This window comes from Podarcis raffonei, chromosome 7, assembly GCF_027172205.1.
Source record: "Podarcis raffonei isolate rPodRaf1 chromosome 7, rPodRaf1.pri, whole genome shotgun sequence".
NCBI classification, from domain to species: Eukaryota; Metazoa; Chordata; class Lepidosauria; order Squamata; family Lacertidae; genus Podarcis; species Podarcis raffonei.
The window spans coordinates 34,552,909-34,572,106 of NC_070608.1; the positions used below are offsets into that span (position 1 = coordinate 34,552,909).

The 19,198-nt window shown below is 39.8% G+C and overlaps 1 protein-coding gene across 1 annotated transcript; it reads left to right on the forward strand.

The window, feature by feature from the left end:
* The first annotated feature begins 745 nt into the window (after positions 1-745).
* Positions 746-10,689, forward strand: COPS5 (COP9 signalosome subunit 5). The gene is made up of 8 exons (XM_053396002.1): positions 746-1,039; positions 2,976-3,210; positions 3,807-3,935; positions 6,012-6,077; positions 7,224-7,309; positions 8,283-8,394; positions 8,939-9,087; positions 10,306-10,689. Exons 1-8 carry the CDS (start codon positions 888-890, stop codon positions 10,388-10,390), a joined length of 1,014 nt encoding a protein of 337 aa, XP_053251977.1. The 5' UTR covers positions 746-887; the 3' UTR covers positions 10,391-10,689.
* The last annotated feature ends 8,509 nt before the right edge of the window (positions 10,690-19,198 follow it).

Genomic DNA, 19,198 nt, shown 5'->3' on the forward strand with positions numbered 1-19,198 from the left:
TAAAAGTATGGTGTGTACACAGAGTCAAGAACAACATGGTGATGCAGAATATGAGGAGTGCCTCAACAGATGAAAATGCATCGGTTAGGGTGGAGTAGAAGGGGGTTGTTTACAAAATATTATTCCGGCTTCCTTCGATGCGTTCTCATATGTTCTTTCAAAACGAAGCTCAGTCGAATAGATTAACAGGGAACGTTTCATAGAATTTTAAGAGTTGAAAGGGATCTCGGGTGTCACGTAGTGCTCAACGCAGAAACCACAATGCAGGAGAGGGGACTCCAGCACCCCTGACAGGTGACAGCCCAGCCTCTGGTTTTAAATTTCAGAGGTGAAAGCTACGAATAAGCGGGAGGGCATACCCCATAATGCGCCATTGGGATGTCATGTTTTTTAGATATCAGAAACTCACTTTAAAATGTGAAGTAGTTTGCCCTCACAAATAAAACGCAGGCTTTGCGATGGCAGGGAAGACGTGGATATAATTTTTACGCGTCTTTCCTGGAATTCAGACGTGGGGTGGGAATAATTCTTTCGGGGCAGAGCGGGTTAATGAATGACTCCCACGAGGGCTCGTGCCACGACGCCTCTCCTCGATGGGCAACCCCGTCCCTGCGAAAAGACTGGGATGGACGATCTCCGCGCGGGAGGCTAATTCCACCGTTTCTCGCTAGGCGGCGGGCGAGCCAGCTCGAGGCGTCGCGGAGCGGGCGGAACCGTTCGCGGGGGACTCTCTATCCCCGCCCAGCCCGCTTTCCCAGCGCCTACACCCACTTCCGCCGCGCTTGCTTCGCTCTGTTGCGGCAAGCAGGCCGGGAGGCTCGACTGCCCGGAGGGTCTATCATCGGCTAGCAGGGCCCGGCTCGGCTCGGCCTGAGGAACCCGGTGAGATGGCAGCGGCCGGCCCTTCCGGGAGCGGGATGGCCCAGAAGACGTGGGAGATGGCCAACAACATGCAGGAGGCGCAGAGCATCGATGAGATCTATAAGTACGACCGCAAGCAGCAGCAGGAGATCCTGGCGGCGAAGCCGTGGACCAAGGAGTAAGTGGGCGGGTGGGCAAAGCGGGGGAGGATCTCCTCCCAGGCCCAGTTCAAAGGACTCGGCCCGGACCCCGGTGCTGTTTGGTCCCGGGAGAGGAAGGGCGAGGGGCTGTGATGATGCACCTGCCCTAGATATTACCTCTCATGTAGGACTTGAGAAGAAGAGGCAGAGGGGGCTAAGAGGACAGATCAAAATGCAAAACTCTGGACAGGTGACTACCAGGGTGCAGATAAGAAAGATTGCCTCCTGCAGATCTTAAGAGAAGAAAAAGTAACAGGTCTTGACAGTCGTTTGCAAAGGTGGGGTGAACGAGGGAAGGTGGGGAGTCATAGATAAATCCAAGGAAAGTAGAAATGATGGGTGAATGCCCCATATCAACACACAGACACGGCATGACTCCTTCATTTTGACACTTAGTGAAGGCAAATGGGGGGGGGGGGGATTATGAAATGAAAAAACAAGCAGCCTCCCAAGAACAAATGTTACAAGCAAATGAAACGTCTCAAAATGTTGTATGCTGAAAAGTGAAAGGCCTTTTCTGGGGGGAAATAAGTAACTCGCACACTTCTGGAACTCCCCCTTCTCACAGTTTTCTAAGTATTCCCAAATGTGTGAGGGGTCAGTCATTTGCTCTTAATTGAACAAATTGGTAGAAGCAGGGTTCTGTACCTGGGTTTCTCACATCCACACAATTTACTGCTGTACAACATAGGTTGCTTGTTACATTAAGAGAAAAACATTTTGTTCTTTTGAAATCTGGATCTATTTTATTAATTTGAAATATTTATTTGCCACCCTATAACCATGTTCTCAGGGTGCCTTACAACAAATATAAAGGCGATTAAAATATGCATAATAAATCTATAAAATATATAACATTAAAAATTCATAGCTCTAGTGATAATGATTTTTTTGTAGCAGTAACAGATTTAAAGGCCTGGAACAATGAAAACGTTTTACTGAAATGACATCAGATTAGGCATGTGGTGAGCCTCTTTGGGGAGAGCATTTTATAGCACCTTTTTGCCAGTAGCTACCACATGCACCTCCAGAAGAAGGACCGTAGAAGATCTTAAGGTTTAAGTAGGTGCATATGGGTATGTAGTATACTGTTGAGCATATCTGTAACCTCTGTGTTTAGCGAGTGCCTTTCTCCAGCTTCACCTAGTTTGCCATCTATACCTGACCACTACAGTCCTTGTATTGATAACCTCAAGACTGGATTACTGCAATGTGCTCTATGTGTAGGGCTGGCCTTGAGCCTGGTACTGAAACTCCAGCTAGTGCAGAGTGCAGCAGCTATGGCCAACAGAATTTGACACATTTGCTAAAATATTTGGCTGCCCACATGCTGCCAAGCCAGGTTCAAATTTCTTGTACAGTATTCCTATATAAACCCTGAAGAAATTGGGTCCAAGATACCTTAAGGACTGCCTGAGGCTTTACATCTCAGTTTGATCACTAAGATCACCCTGAGAAGTGCTGTTAGTTTTCCTCTTTGTTACAGATGCCCAACTTAATTCAACTAGAAGTATTTAGTGTCCCTGGTCCCATGTGAAGATTCAGCAGACATTCTCACTGCTAACTTTCAGATGTCTCTCAAAGATGTTTTTATTAAAATAGTGCTTTACATTCAGTGATTTAAATTTTCCAAAGGTGGGCCAGTCATTTTTGTGACTATTTTGTATTTTTTATGGTGGCATTGTTTTTTATTGCATCTGCATACTGCTATACACCACCTTGATATTTTATATCTGGTTGATTTAAAAAAGTTATTTTTTATAAACAAAATCTTATCCAGTATCATTTTATTGATTCTGAGTTTCAGGGTGAGCTCTCTTGCCTTAAATCGTTTATTGTGTTTTGTGTTTCTTCTTTTCGTTCTCTGTCATAATAGATGTTGTTCTGAGCTCTTTTTATTATTATTTATTGCAGTCACCACTATTTCAAGTACTGCAAGATCTCTGCTCTGGCCCTCCTGAAGATGGTCATGCATGCTAGGTCAGGAGGCAATTTGGAAGTGATGGGCTTAATGCTTGGAAAAGTGGATGGCGAAACTATGATTATCATGGACAGCTTTGCTTTACCAGTCGAAGGCACTGAAACACGAGTTAATGCTCAGGCTGCTGCATATGAATATATGGCTGCGTATATAGAAAATGCAAAGCAGGTAAAAAGGGAAGACTGATTTCCTTTTAGCAAGTTAGCAAGTTAAAACTGTTTATAATCACATCTGGGATTGGAGACACCTCAGTTTATAATTTATGAACAACATGTGTTGCCCTTGAACCCCAATATGCTGTCACACCACCAGTTGAGTATAAGTTTGGATCAGATTTAGTTCAGATACATTTTTCTCCTCTAGTTACCTTATTGAAGGGCTTCGGTGTTGTGTTTCTTTATGCATTTTCTTAGTGCTTCATTTACTCCATTTTATGTACATCTTAATTGTCTTAGAAATTTTAAAGAAAATAATTTCTTCAATTTAATTTCTGCTTTTGTTAAGTGAACAACAAGCTCATTATTTACAAAAATAATAATAATACAGTAGCTTCTGAGCTTCCTGCCTGGCCATCTTTTTCAGAAAACAATTTTGGAGTAGATGGGCTTTGTGTCTGATCCTGTAGGGCTTTTTATGTTCATACATGGCTTAATTTTGAAATATCTGCGGTTTGCCAACTGTCCAAAAGAGGGCAGTATTCACAATGATTAAATTCAGTTTAACCTGCTTTCTTCCTCTTTCCCTTTTTTAAAAACTTTGGTTAGGTTGGTCGATTAGAAAATGCAATTGGCTGGTATCACAGCCACCCTGGCTATGGCTGCTGGCTTTCAGGAATTGATGTCAGTACTCAGATGCTTAACCAGCAATTTCAAGAACCATTTGTGGCTGTGGTTGTAAGTATATATTGGAATTCAAGCAAATTAAATACTAAATAGAGTTAGACAGTAAACTTAAGTTTTATAGCTATAAAAAACTGGATGGCGTTTTACCTATTGCTGGGTTTTTTGTAACCAGGTAACTCCTATTAAAAAACTGTTCACACTACTTGGAGACCTTTCTGTTTCTTATATATTGGATGTATTTCTTTTATATCTTGTTCTATTGAGCCATAAACTCAGCTGCCCTTTTCATTTGATCACAACGAATTCAAGTCAGTATTTGCAGGATCACTTTGTAACGTTGGAAAACTATGCATATACTGAATTGCCTATCACAGGGTAAGAACTTCTCATTGATTAGTTGAAGACATGCTCATGGGAGCAGATTCTTTTATTAAAACAAATTACGTTTACATTTTAAGAGTCTTGTGTGCAGGAGCTAAAATGAAGAAGGATAAGGCTTCCTGAATTCCCTAACTCCTCTGCTGTCCATATGGGCATTGGATTATTAGGGTCCATTGCTCTCCTTTCCAGAGTTCCCCTGTTCACCAGAGATAATTTTGTTACTTACACCATATGAAGCAGAACCAAGAATAGCTCTTGTTATTACACTTGTTCCTACAACTAAGACTGTTTTTCAAGATAGTCTTTAATCAGGAGAAACGTATGTCTAAATAATTGCTTGAGAGAGTTTTAAGAAGCATAAATCAGGAGACAGGTCTATTGTTGGCTGGGAGGTGGGTACCAAATGTAGCCTCCCCAGCCTGTTTTTACTACTAGAACATCAGCTTGCAGAGAAGCCAGAAGGTTGTAGCCATTTAGTGCTACAACTTTAGCTGCTCCAGAAGCCTGTTTATTTGGAGGCTTGATTGTCGGTGGACTTGCTCCTAGGTGTGAGATTGGAGAAGGGGCAGGAGTTATGTGAGTGAGCCTAGCTTCTAAGTAAGAGGGTGAATGCAGGAGAGCTATGTGGAGAGAGGATGAATGCAGTTCACAAATGCATATCTAGTGCAATTGGTGAGCATTTGGTAATTATGCATTCATTCTTCTTTTATTGTATTTTTTCTTTGCCTAAATATTGTATTCACCCCTTAAGGGGCCTTAGGGCCAAAAGGTAAAGGTAAAGGGACCCCTGACCATTAGGTCCAGTCGTGACTGACTCTGGGGTTGTGGCACTCATCTCGCTTTCTTGGCCGAGGGAGCCGGCGTACAGCTTCCGGGTCATGTGGCCAGCAGGACTAAGCTGCTTCTGGCGAACCAGAGCAGCGCACGGAAACGCGGTTTACAACAGCAACAAAATTATCTTGCAGTATTTCTAGACTTTGAACTTACATTGTGGAATGTCCACTAGAAAATAGTTGTAAAACTTTTAACATATTGGGGTAGAAGCCAGTATTTGCTCAAACCTCTCCATTGTGGGCAGCTGTGTCAAATGGTGCTACAGTAGACAAAGAGGGAATCATTTGAAATTGGGTTGAAGAATCTTGCACCAATGGAACAGTTTCTTCTAATGATTTCAGGTAGTTCTCTCATCATATTGCAGCCCCATATGAAACGTCCCACAATGTTCAGGAGGTTTTCAGGAGAGACTTTATTGGAAGCGGGAGAGGAGGCAAGATTACTTGTGCAAGCTTCCATTCATTCATGCAACCACTAAGTACAACTCATAGGCCTTTCTCACTGCTCCATTGATGTCATAATCTAAACCAAGGTTTTCCCTCAAGGAAATGACAATTTAAGCCACTAAACTAGAATCTTTGACTTTCTACAAAAGTCATATTATATTGATATTTTTTGGACAGGTACTAATCATTCTTCTATAAAGGATAATGTGATCGGAATAATGCCCTTGATCTATAGCAGCGATGCCCAACAACTTTGGCCTCCCCCCCCCACACACAAAAAGCTCCCCCTAACAAAAGCTCCTCCTCCCTCCAATTACAATGGGTAGATCACTGCCAGTTTGTTTTATACTGGGAGTAGCTCACAGTCTCTTGGGAGTTGAACGTGCCTGATCTAGAGTTAAGAAAATTGTGTTCAAGTGCTTCTTAGAGTGCATTTTGTACAGTAATTCTCAAATGCATTTTACAGATTGATCCAACAAGGACAATATCTGCAGGAAAAGTAAATCTTGGAGCTTTTAGAACATATCCTAAGGTAACAATAATTATATAACCAAATGTATATGATGTAAGGATCCACCCTCTGGATTTATTTTATTTATTTAACAAAATTTATATACAGATTGATTGCAAGAAAAAAATAACATTCCAAATGCGTTACAAATGCTTTTTATTGATAATTTAAATTATCAAGCGTCTAAAAATATTCAAAAGATTGTTAAAATCAATAGTAGCTAAAAATATATAAAACACATGTAACTTCTGCAGGTCTGTGTAGGCTTGCCTAAACAAAAGTGTTTTCAGCAGTTGCCAAAAGAATACAGTGACGGTGTCTGCCTGATGTCAACAGGCAGGAAGTTCCAAAGTGTAGGTGCTGCCACACTAAAATAGTGATTTCTTACAAGGGCAAAATGAGTATTATATGGCACCTGTAATCATGCCAGTTCCACATATGAGAGCAGTGTACTGGGCATATCTAGGGTAAGGGAATACCACAAGAAAACTCGTCCCAAGCTGTTAAGAGCTTTGTACTGTATACTAAAAGGAACACTTTGAACTTAGCCCTGTAGCAAATGGACAGTCATTGCAGATCTCTGAGCAGAGGTATTATATACTGACATGGTCTCACCTCTGCCAGCAGCCATGCTGCAGCATTCTGCACTAATTCCAGCTACCAAATCAAGTGCAGGGGAAGCCCCATGTAGAGTGCACTGCAGTAATTCAGTCTTGAAGTCACCAATGCTTGAACTACTGTAGTCAAGCTCTCCTGGTCCATAGTTTTCACAGCTGGGTAAAAGGCGCTTTAGTCACTGACTACCTGGGCCTCCATTGACAGAGCTGGATCCAGAAGCACCCTAAATATATATATACCTGTTCCTTTAGGAGCAATGCAACCCTGTCCAGGACAGGCAATTGACCAATTTATCAGACACAACAACCCCTACTCGTCCACAGTGCCTCTGGGTCTTGCCAGGATTCAAGCTCAACTTATTTTCCCACATCCATCCCACCATTGCATCCAGACACCATCACATGGCCAGCATGGCCTCTCCTGATTCAGATGTTATGGATAAATGAAGCTGAGTATCATCAGCATGCTAATGGAAAAATCTGGATCTGTTTATATGAAAAGATGTTGCTTTACAACTTCAGTATCATAATTTGTTTCTTTATCCTTCAGGGCTACAAGCCTCCTGATGAGGGCCCTTCTGAATATCAGACTATCCCACTTAATAAAATAGAAGACTTTGGTGTGCACTGTAAACAGTAAGAAATTATTTCCTCATAGATTTCAAACTGTTTTCCAACTTGGAAAGAAATTTTTGAAAAGATTTGTGAAATTACCCAAGGCTTCCTGGATAGTCATATATTGAGGGGGGTGGGATGTATGTTTTCCTTATGAAACAAAAAGAGGACAGGTGCTCACTAACAGACAAGAGGTTGAATCCAGACTTCCTCTCTGAATGGAGTTTTTCTCATGGAATACTCCACTGGAAAAAGGGGGAGGAGGCAATTTTCTCCTATTTCTTCTTCCTGTAAACCCCGGTGCTCCCTAAAAAGTTGGTCCAGAAGTGAGGGGTACTCTGTAGAACAGCATTCCCAATGCAATGTGAGGAAATTTTATCAACAATGTGTTGCTTAAATGAGTTTTAGTAGAAAAGTTGTCCTGGGCAGTTTTTCCTCAAGAAGCATTAAACTTGATAAAAGTTTCCTTGCAGCACATTGAGAACTATATCTAATATGCAGCTGTCCACTGTTTTCTTTTTGGATTTTTCTATGGCTGTTGTTTATCCCCTCTCCACTTCTGTGTAGGTGTTTGTTTTGCCCTATTCAAAGCTCAGGGGAGGGGTTATGGTGATAGTTCAGTATCCACAATACAATCATTCTGGTATATGTTTTGAGCGTAAGACTATTGTGTGGCGCTTTGTGGAACCAAGGTACAGACATGAAATGATCCCTTAAGTAGTGTAATACTGGATATACTGGACTGTTTTAGAACAGAGGTAGAGAACCTATGGCTCTTCAACTCTTGTCATTCTGGCTGGGGCTGATGGGAGTTGGAGTCAGCAGCATCTGGAGGACCACAAGTCTCCCCACTTGTTTTAAAAGGAAAGATGATATTGTTTCTTGGTCACATTTATGTTCTTGGGATTTTTCCATATTTGAGAGTTTTTTAAATGTAACATTTCATTGTGCAGTTCATGTTGAAAGTTGTTCATATACTTTTCTTGCAAAACAGGTATTATGCTTTAGAAGTCTCCTATTTCAAATCCTCTTTGGATCGCAAGTTGCTTGAGCTTTTGTGGAACAAATACTGGGTGAACACACTAAGTTCATCTAGTTTGCTTACTGTAAGTATCTTTGTGACTTTTAACCCTGATCAGTAGGGTGTTCAAAAAATAAGCACTTTGGAGCTTCTTTCTGTAGGCTGGAAGATAAACGAAACAGGAACAGAGAGGTATATGGAAGTGGAACCCAAGAGAAGCCTGTGCAGCGTACATGTTCCTGTGCAAGTGATCTTGTATCCAATTACAAATCATTCGGCACAAATCTGTTGCAAAATTTATGTTGAATTCATTGCAAGGAAAGCAGCTGGAAAGAGGCCAACTTTCTTCCCTCCAACTTTTTGCATCTTTTCAGAGAGTGCTGTTTATCTTGTCTAGCAACTAAATATTCTAAATTTAATTTCTTACTGGCTACTGCTAAAAGACAGAGTAAACTTTAAAAGAACTAAAGTGCTTTAAATGAATTTTAATTATATTATTGCCTTACGCACAAAACAAAGTCTAGTTGTTGTAAATGTTTTAAAGGTGGTTACTTGCTTAACATACACTGCTCCAATTAGAAGCATTAATGGCAGTTAAAGAAATGTAAAATCTTATCTTCCAAATGCAGAATGCAGACTACACTACTGGGCAAGTATTTGATCTATCAGAGAAATTAGAACAATCAGAAGCCCAACTGGGTCGAGGAAGTTTCATGTTGGGTTTAGAGTCCCATGACAGAAAATCAGAGGACAAACTAGCCAAAGCAACAAGGGACAGGTAAGGTCTTCTCCTTAACTAAATGATTTCAGAACATAAATTATATTATGATTAAAATCACTTTAATCACTTCCTGTGGGTTGTTGTGACATATCACTTGCCAGTTTCATGGATTATTGAGTTTTCTTCTTAAGTCTTTGGAGCTCCTAGATGTTCCACCATTCCATTTGTTCCACCATTTTTCTTTTTATGTCATCTTTAGAATATAAGCTTAAGTAAGTATCAGGAGAGATTGACACAATGGATCAATAAGTGGATCTGTGCTGCAACTACACTTGGAATACTATGTCACCTCAAAAAGGTTATGGTAGAGTTGGGAAAGGTTAAAAAAAAGACAACCAAAATGATCAGAGGGATTGAGGATCTTTCCTATGAAGATAGGTTGCAACATTTGGGGCTTTTCAGTTTAGAGAAAAGTGGAGACATGATAGAGATGTATAAAGTGAGGCATGGTGTAGAGAAATTGGATAGAGATGTTTTGGACATCTAACAAAACTGAATGTTGAAAATTTAGACAAAATAAAGTGCTTCACAAAACACAGTTAAACTGTGGAATTCACTCCTACAAGTAACAATGACCCATTCCTATCAAGAGAGGCTTTAAAAGAGGAATAGACAAATTGATGAAGAATAAGGCTATATTGGCTACTAGCTATGATAACTATGTTCTCCCTCCACTATCATAGGTAGTAAGCCCCTGAATATCAGTTGTTGGGAATCATAAGTGAGGATTTGGTGCACTCATGTCCTGCTTTCGGGCTTCTCACAGGCATCTGGTTGGCCACTGTGAGACGAGGATGCTTTACCAGATGGACCATTGCCCTGACCCAGCAGGCTTCTCTTACGTTCTTTAGTGCATGCAACATGCAACTTCAGTGTATATTGAAACAATATACTACTTCTCCATGTATCTGTCTCAGATCTTTAAACTACTATTGACATAGTACAATAGCTGATATTTATTTTTGTCTTAGATTTGAGGTGTCAGACACATGTCTGAAATTGTATGTTTCCATATAAAGCTTGTTTGAGTTTACCTTTTAAAACAAACAGTTCAGTCAACTATCAGACGCTATGTCTGCCTTTTCATAACTGGATGGTTGTAGAGATTCATGGGGTTATGGGCACCGTGAGCTTCTTAGACATCTGAATAACTTGTAATATAGTGACAGAATTGCATTTAGCCAACTTTAAATTTATGCCTTTGTTTTTCCCCAGCTGCAAGACCACCATAGAAGCAATACATGGATTGATGTCTCAGGTTATTAAGGACAAACTTTTTAATCAAATTAACATTGCTTGAAGTATATCACCGACCGATACGTATCTTCAGAATGGAGACAAACATACCTAGTTGGACTTGTTCAGTTTGGAGCTGAAGCCAGAATGGAAATCTTCAGTTAATTTGTTGTACTTTAAATCATCTCTACCACCTCTTTGCTCAATTTTAAGAACAGTGCTCTAAAATTTATTGTAATCTGTTCTTTACCATAAAGTTTTGGTTGTTGCTTCAAAAGAACAATAATTGTGACTGTTTCTGGATTTTGGAAGTTTAGAATTTATCTCTTTGTCAATCTGCAATAAAGATCTCTTTAAAATGGCCAGCTGCTTTTTTCATTTGCTTTGTTTAATTTTATCTCTGAAATTTATCATTCTTTCTCATTCCCATGTAGAACTCTTGAGCCAGAAACCGTAAATTGTCCCAAGCTTAGACCAAGAAGCCTTTCTACTTCTCAGTGCAAAAAACACTACAATCTGTCTCTGGTACATTATCTGCTCTGTACATGTCTTAGAGCAGAGTTCCTTCTTGAAGCTCAAACCTCTAGGATACAGACACAGAGAAACACATTTATGAACATGGTATTTGTGGTTTTGCCTTGAAAGCCTGTCTAATTGTTTTATGTAGACTCCATAGGCTTGTGTTTTCCAAGATTGCTTTGCATTTCTAGTCACCAACTTTGTTGTGAGGATTGCTGCATCTGTATTGGAATAGTTTTTAAGATGTTTTTATTGTTTTGTTACTTGTTTGCTACTGTGGGCTCCTTTGGGGAGAAAGGTGAGAGATAAAATTTTAAAATAATGCTGTTAAGGCCTGGTTTGAGAAACAAAATTTTACTTAGCAGTCATGGCGAGACTTCCTCTGGTATCGCTATCTGTTTTAGAACATATTAGAACAGAAGCAGGGGGAAAGAGGACGAATATGACCCTCTTGTGCAAGCAAGATGTCTCAACTGGATGTAGCCCCCCCCCCTTATTTTTACATTGGGGATAGAAAAATCTCATAATTGGAACATACTTTTCAATAATCTCAGAAACCAACTATTTAAGTGTCCATAATTCTTCTTAGTTGTTGCTCTTTACCTGTTGCTCTAAAGCAAATTAGCATCTTATTTTGGTCAAGCCAATGGATGTAAGTAAGCTGCACATCGTATAAGCTGAGTCAAGTATAAATACCCTGTAAGTGTATAAACTGTCCCACAAGACTAGTTTATTTCCTGATTTAAGTACTACAAATTTAAAATGTGGTCTAGTCTTGCGATTTCAAGGAACTTGGGTAACTGATAATCCTTGAATCAAAATGTAAGTGATTGGTGCACTGCTGAAAAAGCAAGCCACTTTCATTGAACAGTATTGTTCTGCAATGCATTCTCTCTGATTTAAAGCTATCACTTTAAGATATGTTGGAGGTAATATAAACTATTCCAGCTTGGAGGTTCCTTGTTTTTAAAATCAACACAATGTCTAGCCAGTTTTTATTTTGAACAGTCACAATATTGCACAAGACAATAGTACAATGGTATACAGTGAACAGCTTTTGAAAATAAGCATGACAAGGCCACGAAGCTTGGAATTATTCTCAGTGTTTCGCAGTTTGAATATGGTATGTTGCAGAGATAAAAGATTACAGGAAAACTGTGTGAATGATATGATGCAGATGTAAGAATCATGCATGCACAGGAATTCATTTATGCTCCTGAAGTCTGCACTGTGTCTAAATTCGTTGTATAAACTTAAGTGAAAACATACTGTTTACCTTTCAGCATTCTTCTATATTTCTGGATTATTTTAAAGTTAGTTAAACTGCAATGGCAACTTTGGTGAGCAGGAGCAATAGCTTTCTTGAGTAACTAGTTACATAAAACAGTGCTACAACTGCACTATTGTTCTCATATTTTGTATACATTTTAAGTCTGAATGTGGATGCATTTGTAGACACACGCATTGTATGTTAAAGACTTAGAATTCCTCCACATATTTACTCATCAATACTTTTGAACTATCCAGTTCCTCCATAAGTATATACGTTGCTTTATAAAATGACCAAAAAACCCAAAAAAACCAACCTCTAGACTCATCTTCCAAGTTCAGGTTGTTTATATGATTTGTACTAAACTTGCATGATGGACTCTGTAGATTTTCTGTAGTTCTAAATGTTTTAGCACAGCTGACTGAGTGAAGGGAAGCAGGGATTTACCTGGAATACTTCTATCTCATTGCTCTGTCTGACTTATGCTTTTATAATTATGCCGGTGGCGATGTTCTTTTACAGTAGATGTAGATCTGGGTGTCCTAGTGGGAGGTTATACATCTGAGGCAGTTTGTGGAAAAGAGACATGCACGCTTACTGGTGTGCTGGCACAGCCATTTTTTCCTCCTCTTCTTTTTTTTAGGACCATATTAAAATGGAGACAGGATGAACAGCCCTACCTGTTCTACACTGTTTTTCAATTGTACTATTTTATAGTACTGGTTTATTGAAAACAAAATATAACATACATAATATTGGAATGATGACCTGCCTTATGCAGTTGATCTCAGAAGTAAAGAGATTGTAAAGGTGTCTGCAAATGAAGTGTTACACACATGGATAAAATGGATTAAAAATTAGTCTTTCTTTGATTTTCTCCAGGCTGCAGTTTTGCACAACTTTTTTGTGCAAACAAAATCCTACTGAATACAGTGGAACTTACTTTTGAGTAAACATGCATAGAACTGTGCTATGAGACTGAGTATCTTAAAATTGCTTGATCACATTAGATGTGTAGATACTGACACAGAACTAAAAAATGTAGCACTTGGGGTTTTTCGTATGTTCATAGCTACATGGATCGCAGCAAATACTGTGTTTAAGACACACAGGATATAGAATGTGTTGCTGTTGTACTTGGAAGTCACAAAATCTTATCTCTTCTTGCATTCAGATCTACTAAAATTCCACTCTTTGTCCAATGTTTTATTCAGAAGGCTCTTATAGTGCCAAACTGGACGGCATTTCAGCACCAGCCAAAGACCATTTTATTTTCCCAGGCTTTTTAATTGTTGCTTTTAAGCTGTTTGGTGTTTGATAACTCTGCTTCTTCTATATTGCTCTTTTATACTGTGATGTTTGAATGTTGTTTTAATATTTTTGCTTTAGTATGTTTTGTTTGTAATTTTAATTCTTTTGTAAGCTGCCCTGGGAACTTGTTAAGGGTTAGAATATAAATCAATTAATAAATAAAATATTTGATACAAATGTATCAAAATGAGCTTGATAACAACTTGTTTTAAGTACTTGGAAGAAAGAAATTGCTGAACTGTATTTGATCATATCAATGATTAATGGCTTGACTGTAGATCTATTTTTTTTTGCCGAGGCATAGGGACAACCAACATTGGGGAGCCTCTTGTAAGCTAAGCAGCATTCATATTTATTTTGGAGTTAAGCACTATTATGCTGAACTTTGAAATGACCTAATAAAATGGAAGGCAAAAAAATCCTTCAGGGCACATTTTGATTAACTACATTCACATTTTTCAGTCATATTAACAAAGAAAGTGGTTCAGTTTTGGTCCCTATTCTTTCATCATTCATAATGGAGACAAATGAATTGTTAATTTTATTATAAAATTGTCAGGGGTCTAAGAAAATGTCTCTGTGTGTTTTTAAATACTGGTTAAGGTTGGTGAGAGTTGTAATCCAAAACATCTGAATGATACCAAGTTGGAAAGGCTCTTGTGGAATACCCTTCAAAGACCTGCACTCACAAAAATGCACTTTGCACCTTCTGTGCTCTTCCTATTTTTAATTACATTCAGTAATGTAGTGGCGTAGGAACATCAGCAAGACATCTCCAGTACCTTTTCATGAGAGGAGTGATGACATATTCTGCTAACAAAGTATTTGTCAGTGGTGTAAGCTTGGATGGTGGGTCTAGCACGTTTTGGTTAGATAGGCTAGACTCAGTGACTGACCCAAGCTCACTCTGCAAACTTCATGACTGATCACGGATATAAACACAAATCTTCCCAGTCTTAGTCCAGCATCATAGTCCAACATCCATGAAATACCAATAAAATGGGTATTGTGCTATGTATTGCTGCTTTTTTGGAAATAGTAGTACAGCTTACTGTATTTTTTATTCTCTTAGGAGCCATGGATATGGACCGCTATGGGGTTTGACATGAGAGCTCCTGTACTTCAAATTGTAACATGTCACAGCCAATGTCCAGTAGTTTGCACATCATATACAGTATAGGCATTAGCAGGGAAGCCCAAGTAATCGAGGCAGTTTCATATGAATAAAGATGAGCTAATTTGGGACATGCACTATGTAAAATAATGTATGAGAATACAGTTTTGGATCATAATGGAGAGGAAGTGCATGAACCCTTTGAGAGGAAATTAAATTGTTTTAGAAACCTTCATTTTTACTGAAGTCTACATTCAACTCCTATGTAATTAATCTATCATTTCCTGTGTAAATTTCTCTGTTTATTTTAGACTCAGTTACCTTAGCACTTATGTATAACAGCAATGGCACTACTATTAAAAAGGAAATTAATATATGCGTTGCATGCAGTCTTTTGTGATTATAACCATCTGCATTTTCCCAAGTTGTTGAAAGTAACAGTCATTCATTTGATGTATCACTTGAATTTGGATTTAAACAAATACATTTAAACTAATGCAGTTTTACTGCTTGTTGTGAAAGAAAGGTGTTCGCTGGATGCTAGTGTTTCGCTGTGTTCAATAAGAACAGGAATGGGAGGGGAATGTTTACAATGTGGTGCCTTCTTGAAAACTCACTGTGCCCACTATGAATTATCCTAACAAATGTTGATTTTCAATAGATATTAAGAGCTAAACACTTTATTTATTTAAAGTAATGTGTGTTTATGTAAAGTAAACATTGAATTGTGACATTTATCTCTTTTGGTGTATATGCCCTTTTCACTGCCTTAACTGGTTCTGATTTAAAAGAGAGGTAGAGCTGGGTATCATCTGCATATTGATGAACACCCAACCCAAACCCCCTGATGATCTCTCCAAGCAGCTTCATGTAGATGTTAAAAAGCATGGGGGAGAGGACGGAACCTTGAAGCACCCCACAAGTGAGAACCCAGGGGTCTGAACACTCATCCCCCCCACCACTTTCTGGACATGGCCCAGGAGAAAGGAGCGGAACCACTGTATAACACAGCCCCCAGCTCCCAGCCCCTCAAGACAGTCCAGAAGGATATTGTGGTTGATGGTATCAAAAGCCACTGAGAGATCCAGCAGAACTAGGAAACAGCTCTCACCTTTGTCCCTAGCCCGCCGGAGACCATCGACCAGTGTGACAAAGGCAGTTTCAGTCCCGTGGTGAGGCCTGAATCCCAGTTGGAAGGGATCCAAATGGGCCACATCCTCCCCAATAGAACAATATTTAACACACCCAATAGAACTTTAAAGTGTTTAATTTTTGTTAGATTGTACCTTTTTGGCAGCAAACCAGTTTATAGTGGCATGAATTTTATAAGCAAAAGCAATTATCACAAAGTAAGGTTGTATGGATAGTGGGGCTGATTTGAAGCTGATTTGATCTTAGTGTTTATTGCCTGCATTGTCTGCACTGAGTTGGGCCAAATTATAGAGAAGTAGCTTTGGGTCCTTTTCACATACATTGCTGGGAAAACCTGGTTGTAGTACAGCCTCCTACAGTGCTAGTCTAGATTTTGCAATCCTGCAGCAGCCACTCAACTCAGCAACCATGCAAAACTGATTGGAGTATCAGGCAGTCAGGGCACCATAGAATCATAGAACTGTAGAGTTGGAAGGGACCCTGAGGATCATCTAGTCCAACTCCCCCCCCCCCCATTAGTGGCTAGTGTTGGATAGGTTCCAATCCATCCTAAGCACTGAACTTCCTGGATGACCTTGGGCAAACTTTCAGCCAGAAATGGTGGGAGGGAGATCCTATGCCTGGAAAGAAGAGCATCAAACCCATCTTCCAAGGCCATTTGTGTGTGATGAAGTTTTGAACTGATCTCTGCAGCTCCTGTGAGCATAAAAATCCACGCACAGAGGTAGCAAAGCAATTCTGCCTTGGCTTTATCTCTCTGTCCTCACAATGCAACAGTCTTTGCATGACCAGGTGCCTCACAAGAGCTAGAAGTAGTATTGTCAAAGGCATCTGCTGTCAGACGTGGCTCAAGGTTTGAGAACGTGCTGGTAACGTGACCTCTGGGTGTGTCCTCTAAAACTTACCTGGCAGCAACAAGCCAGAGTATTCCGAGCAGCACGGGGTGACTGAGAATAGCCACTATTTTAATTTCCCACCATGTCCCCAAATGATGCTATGTCAGGGGCATTGTGAGAAATTAATATAGCAGCTCAGGTAGAGCCATCCAGGGCTTCTCAGATAAACAGTCTCTCTTCCTCTCTTCTCTCCATACCTACATACTGCAGGCCCCTAAAAAGTCGTGGACTTCAGCAGCTGCCCCAGAATGCCAAAGGCTGACATTGGGTCTGTCTGATATAATTGTACCTTGACAGTGAACTAACTAACTAACCAACCATATATATATAATTTACTTTATGAAGTTTCTCAAAGACAAAGTCTTTTTGTATTCTGACACCCTGAAAATACACAGACAATATTTCAGTGTTCTATGCCAGTAGATTAGAATCTTATTTCAAATCTTGATGAACAAATATTTTCTCTTAAACCTCACATAATGTATTTTTAACTGAATTAGTAACAGAGACAGCTTTAGACACATGCAAAAACTACAGCTACAAACAAGTCAAAGGTCTGAGGGCAAGGTAAGGCTAAAATTAAGTTTAATAATATAAAAGCCCTTTTTTAAGGGGGATATATTTCCCAGAACAAGAACCTTTGGGGCATAGTCAGTTTTGATTGCAAACTGAAATACATGAATAAGTTTATATTGTAATATTTTCTGTCATTTGATAAGTAGGCAAATGAACTTCCAAACTTGGAAGATTTAAAAGTTTTATAGGTCCTGCAAAATGCTAGGAAGAAATGGAAATGTTGAAGCTCATCTTGGATAACTCAAAAACTCATTAGGGAACATGTGCTCTTATAACAGCACAGAACCGAGGCCAGTGACAATTAAGCATATTTATGTTTCATTAACTTAAATGGGATTTCTTCATGCAAAAACTGTTTTTAGGATTGGGTCCACTATGATTATATGTCCGGAAAGCTGCATAGATTTGTTCCGTGGGCTGGAGGGTCCCCAACCATCTTAGCCCTTTTGGTTCCTTTTGTACCATGTTTCACAAAGTAATACACAATTGTTACTTATTTGTCGCAGAAGATCAAGATTTCGTCCTCCATATTACTTTTTCCGAGCATTCAAATTTTAATGTATCGTCACTGTGAAAATGCCATTACAAATTTATTATGGCTTAATAAACTTTAGATGAATGATTCCATTGTTAGGATCACCAGCTATCCATTTCCAGCTGCAGCAGTGCCATACAAGCTTATGGACTTTAAAAAATAACTCCCTTGTAGACTCCTTCACCACTGGGAATAACTGCATGGTTTCCCCAAATGTTTAAAAAATGGGAAACCCCTGGTGCAACCTGTCATCCCATCCCAAGTAATCCCTTCCATTACACCCGGAAGCTGTACACCGGCTCCCTCACCCAATAAAGCAAGATGAGCGCTGCAACCCCAGAGTCGGTCATGACTGGACCTAATGGTCAGTGGTCCCTTTACCTTTTTATTGTGTTCCTGGTGTATTGTCACTACCGTTTATGATGTCGTGTATAGCATTAAGGGGGGTGCATAAAAAATAATGTCACTCCTCTGCCCATGATGAATCCTGATTACACAAAGGCATTTTACTCTAGAAAAGCCTTTTTTTCTTGTCCACCTTAATACTGCAGTTGCTAAGGTGGCCTGGGAATTTTATATACACTGTTCTAGCAACTGCAATACATTAACATTATACCATTTTCCTCTGATCAGCCAAATGGATGGGTTAAGAAAGAAGCAGAATGAAGAATTCCATTTTTTACTTAGATGGTGGTATAGCCTTGTACGGAGTGTGCCATTTCACAATGCAGTTGGAGGTGTCCGGTTAAAAAAACAATGCACAGATACAGCATGGGGAAGGCTAGAACTCTTCCTTCCTTCAAATTAAGAGTTCCTGCCTGCAATCTTAAATGGAGCAGCTGAAGCAAAAGTTTACCTGCAAAGTTCATAACAGATGTCCTCAGCGGCCAACGAGATGCTAAGGAGAAAGAAGCCCATCTGACTCATTGAAATGAATGGCACTTCCAAGCAAACATGCACAGGAATTCACTTCACAGCTCTCCCAAAAGGGAGTGCTCAGCTTTGGCTGGCTAAACCAATCATCTCGACAACAGATGAAACATTAGCTGAGGAAAATAATCCAGAAGGTCCACGAGAAGAACGGCGGGTTTATTATCATTCTTCAGTAATAGTACTGCGCGGAAAAGAAGCTCCAAACCCCGAGGTTTGGGACGGGGCAGATTCAAAATGAACCCCAAAACAGTAAAAAAGGAAGTCTACGTCCTGGAAGTACGGTATAATATTATTTTTCCCTATTGACGACGTCGTCGTCCGAACAATTTAGAATTGCATTAAAAATGTGTGTTCATTTTTATTATATATTCCCTATATCTTTAACAAAGCGGGTGGGGGGGGGGATTCGGCCGTTAAACGATACGTCTCACACACAAAAAATGGAATCAAGTCCCCTTTGTGAGGTAGCCGCGCGAACTCAGCTGCGCGCGCCGTTTCGAATGTCAGCGGCATTCAACTCGCCGGCAGAAGCCCCGACAATAGGCAATTGCTAGGCGGCGAGCGCG